This window comes from Cucumis sativus, chromosome 1, assembly GCF_000004075.3.
Source record: "Cucumis sativus cultivar 9930 chromosome 1, Cucumber_9930_V3, whole genome shotgun sequence".
NCBI lineage: Eukaryota > Viridiplantae > Streptophyta > Magnoliopsida > Cucurbitales > Cucurbitaceae > Cucumis > Cucumis sativus.
In genome coordinates, this window is record NC_026655.2 from 12,020,656 (window position 1) to 12,023,828 (window position 3,173).

At 31.3% G+C, this 3,173-nt stretch overlaps 1 protein-coding gene across 1 annotated transcript; it reads left to right on the forward strand.

Annotated features, from left to right (window-relative positions):
• The first annotated feature begins 348 nt into the window (after positions 1 to 348).
• LOC105434477 lies at positions 349 to 2,473 on the forward strand. The gene is made up of 2 exons (XM_011650166.2): positions 349 to 1,008; positions 1,694 to 2,473. The coding sequence occupies exons 1-2, from the start codon at positions 612 to 614 to the stop codon at positions 2,233 to 2,235; spliced, it is 939 nt and encodes a 312-aa protein (XP_011648468.2). The 5' UTR covers positions 349 to 611; the 3' UTR covers positions 2,236 to 2,473.
• Positions 2,474 to 3,173: the final 700 nt, after the last annotated feature.

Sequence of the window (3,173 nt, forward strand, 5' to 3'; positions counted from 1 at the left end):
GTTCCTTGACCTTCCCTTGTTACGTATTTTATCTTTTCAATTCATTACCAAATTTGAAAAGAAAAGAAGAAGAAGAAGAAGATAAATTGACCTCAACAAACTCACCTAGTCAATCTAAGCCTAATTCAATAGACTAAGACACCAATACCATTTAGATGCTAATAATTCAAATCATTAGAGGCACTAATTACCGATTTAAAGCTAATAGTTCAAATCTTACTCATAAATATTAAACTAAAGAATATAATTATTTTGCCAACAAAAGAACAAATTAATCAACTTTCTCTTTCCAATGTTATAAATTGACACTTTTCTTCTTCTTTCTTCTACTCTATAATGAATGTAGCCATGAAATGAAGAACATTCATATCTTCCCCCCAAAGATGCCCAAATACATTCCTAAGGAACTCACATTTTCCCACATCACATATAAATAAACACCCTCATTTCTTCGCACTCCAAAATCTCTTCTTTCATCAAAATTCCCAAAACACATTATATTATCCACAAAGATCCCTCCTTTTTTGTTCTTTCTTCTGTAAAATCGCTGTATCCGAAAAGGGTCCGTCGAAAAGGTCGAAATTCGAAAAGGGTATTTGGAGATTGAAAAAATGATGAAAATTCCGGCGAGATTTCAAAGGATCGCCGTGGCGTTTGAGGAGAGCAGCGGCAGCGAGCACTCACCCGCGGCAGAGAGTTGCACTGACTTATCGGATCTCGTGAAGTCGTTTATGGAGAGAGATTATTATTTCGAAGGTGGAGATGTTTTTGACGATGATGGTGGAGGTGCGGCGGAGAAAGTGGAAGACGGAGTCGACGAGTGGTCGGTGTCGGAGGCTATGGGGCAACTGAGAAGGCTGTTGGGCAGCGGAGAAAGTAATCAAGAAATCCGCCGGAATATTGTGGCTGAAGCTGAGTTGGCTTGCCGGCTACTTGAGGAGAAGCCCTCTTCTTCCGGATTTAAACGTAAATTAATGACACATTTCCGGAAAAATGGCTTTGCTTCAGGTGAGTTTTCTTTTTCCATTTTCATCTGGTGGTAAATTTACCACTTTTTATTTAGTATTTTCTTTTATAATAATAGAGTATCAAATTTAGAAGTGATAGTCAGATAATTTTTGTTTGATAGCTTTAAATGGTTGAATGATGATGATTACGGTCTAATATCATTAATTTTATCATATATTTGGAATATGTAAAAATTTGATGTAATTATCGATTTTTTCGTCTTTTTATTACTTTTCAGAAAAGTTGGGAGGAAATAGGAATTTATAAAAAAATGTCAAATTGATTTAACTTTGAATGCATGATATTGGTAGTTTAATAATTAATTTTATAAATGTTTAAATAAGTATTTTTAAGTTAAATTGGTTTTTCAAACATTTGTAAGGAAGATTCTTAAATCCCCCAATGTATAACTTTTTATTGAAATGCAAGTAAAAAAATTGGTTGAATTTAGTTGAGATATATGATTGGTTTGAAGTAAATTTTGTTTGGTTGGTTTGACATTTTAAAGTATAGACTTTACATGACATTAGTTATATATTTTTGTTGATATAATTATCAAATTTTCATTATACAAGGCTAAACTCATATATATGCCTGGCTTGGACTTCAAATTGATTATACTTGCTTAGAATGTGAACTCCATCAACTTTAAATCGGATAACAATCTTGATTTGACATACTATAGGTCTATGCAAAACCAAATGGGATAAATTTGGACAATTTCCAGCTGGAGATTACGAATATGTGGACGTAATCGTTGATGGAAATCGCTACATTGTCGAAGTTTTTCTTGTGGGAGAATTCGACATTGCTCGGCCGACGAGTCAATACGTGTCTCTTCTAAAAGCTTTCCCTCAAATATACGTTGGAAAAGAAGAAGAGCTGAAGAAGATAGTGAAAGTGATGTGTAGAGCAATGAGAGAGTCAATAAAAAGCAAAGATATGCACATTCCACCATGGAGAAGAAATGGGTTTATGCAAGCTAAATGGTTTGGTTCATACAAAAGAACAACAAATGAAGTCCCAACCAAAAAACCATCGTTGAAATTAGGTCAAAATCAAAACCCTTTTGCAGCAAAAAGATCATCACTTGGGTTTGAAGCTAATTTGCCTCTCAAAACTTACCAATATTGCAGGGGGGGATTTGGTAGAAGAAATAGTAATAATAATAATGGGATTAAAGTTGGTCATTTGAGTGCTGCTTTTGAAGGCCAAGGGATGTTATAAATATATATTGGTTATTTTTGGTATGATGTTTATTAGGGTTTAATTTAATTTGTTCAAAGAGATTGGGACAAAAGGGCTTGAGAGGCAAAATTATATTATTTAATTTGGAGCAACTTTTGGGATGGGTTTGATTATTCAATTGCTGAGGTAAATGTAAACAAAGCCAAATTAAACCACAGCATAAAGTTTTGTAAAAGTTTCATCCCATTTTATTATAAAATGATAAAGATTTGTGTGCCATTTTTTATGAATGCTTCAACTGCTCTAGCTCTTTTCCTTTATTTATGGTCAAATCATATATGTCAAGAAAAATCTATATAGATTGAAAAAAATAATTCCATCTAAATCTTCAAAATCCGCAGTTCTTTTCATGCAAACTAACAATTTCAACTTCGATAAGTAGATTTGCTTATCAAAACCAAATCGCCGTTACTTTTATTAAAAATAAAAAAGCTCTCAACTCTAGAGGAGTTTAGAAAAAATTTTAAATAATATATTATTGAGAGGTAATCAAACATATTTATGAAATTCAAACAAACAACCTCAAATATAATAATTAGATTAAAAGTGTTGACACCAATAACATCAATTATAAAAAATTATAAATATAACAAATTGATTTATAAAAAATTATAAATATAACAAAATTTTCCGATACAAATTAAACAAATATATGGGAATGCATATATTAAGTGGATACTTATAATTGTATAGAGTTTCATAGTTAAAAATAACTAAAAAACCAATTCATAATTAAAGATACTTCATGCAAAATCATCAATGATCAATATTCATCCCAGATATTAAAATGACTGACAATAAACTTTTTGTTCAAAACTATCAATACAAACTACATTTTACTGTTTCATCAAGTGCCACTTATGTGTAACCATTTTAAAAAGTTATAAAGTGTCATTTTTTTACTTTCAAAACAATTT

Bases quoted from the DNA above. Each gene is read 5' to 3' on its own strand.
- LOC105434477 (XM_011650166.2), top strand. From the start codon at position 612: ATGATGAAAATTCCGGCGAGATTTCAAAGGATCGCCGTGGCGTTTGAG. The intron at 1,009-1,693 runs GTGAGTTTTCTT...GACATACTATAG, and splicing joins GAAAAATGGCTTTGCTTCAG to GTCTATGCAAAACCAAATGG.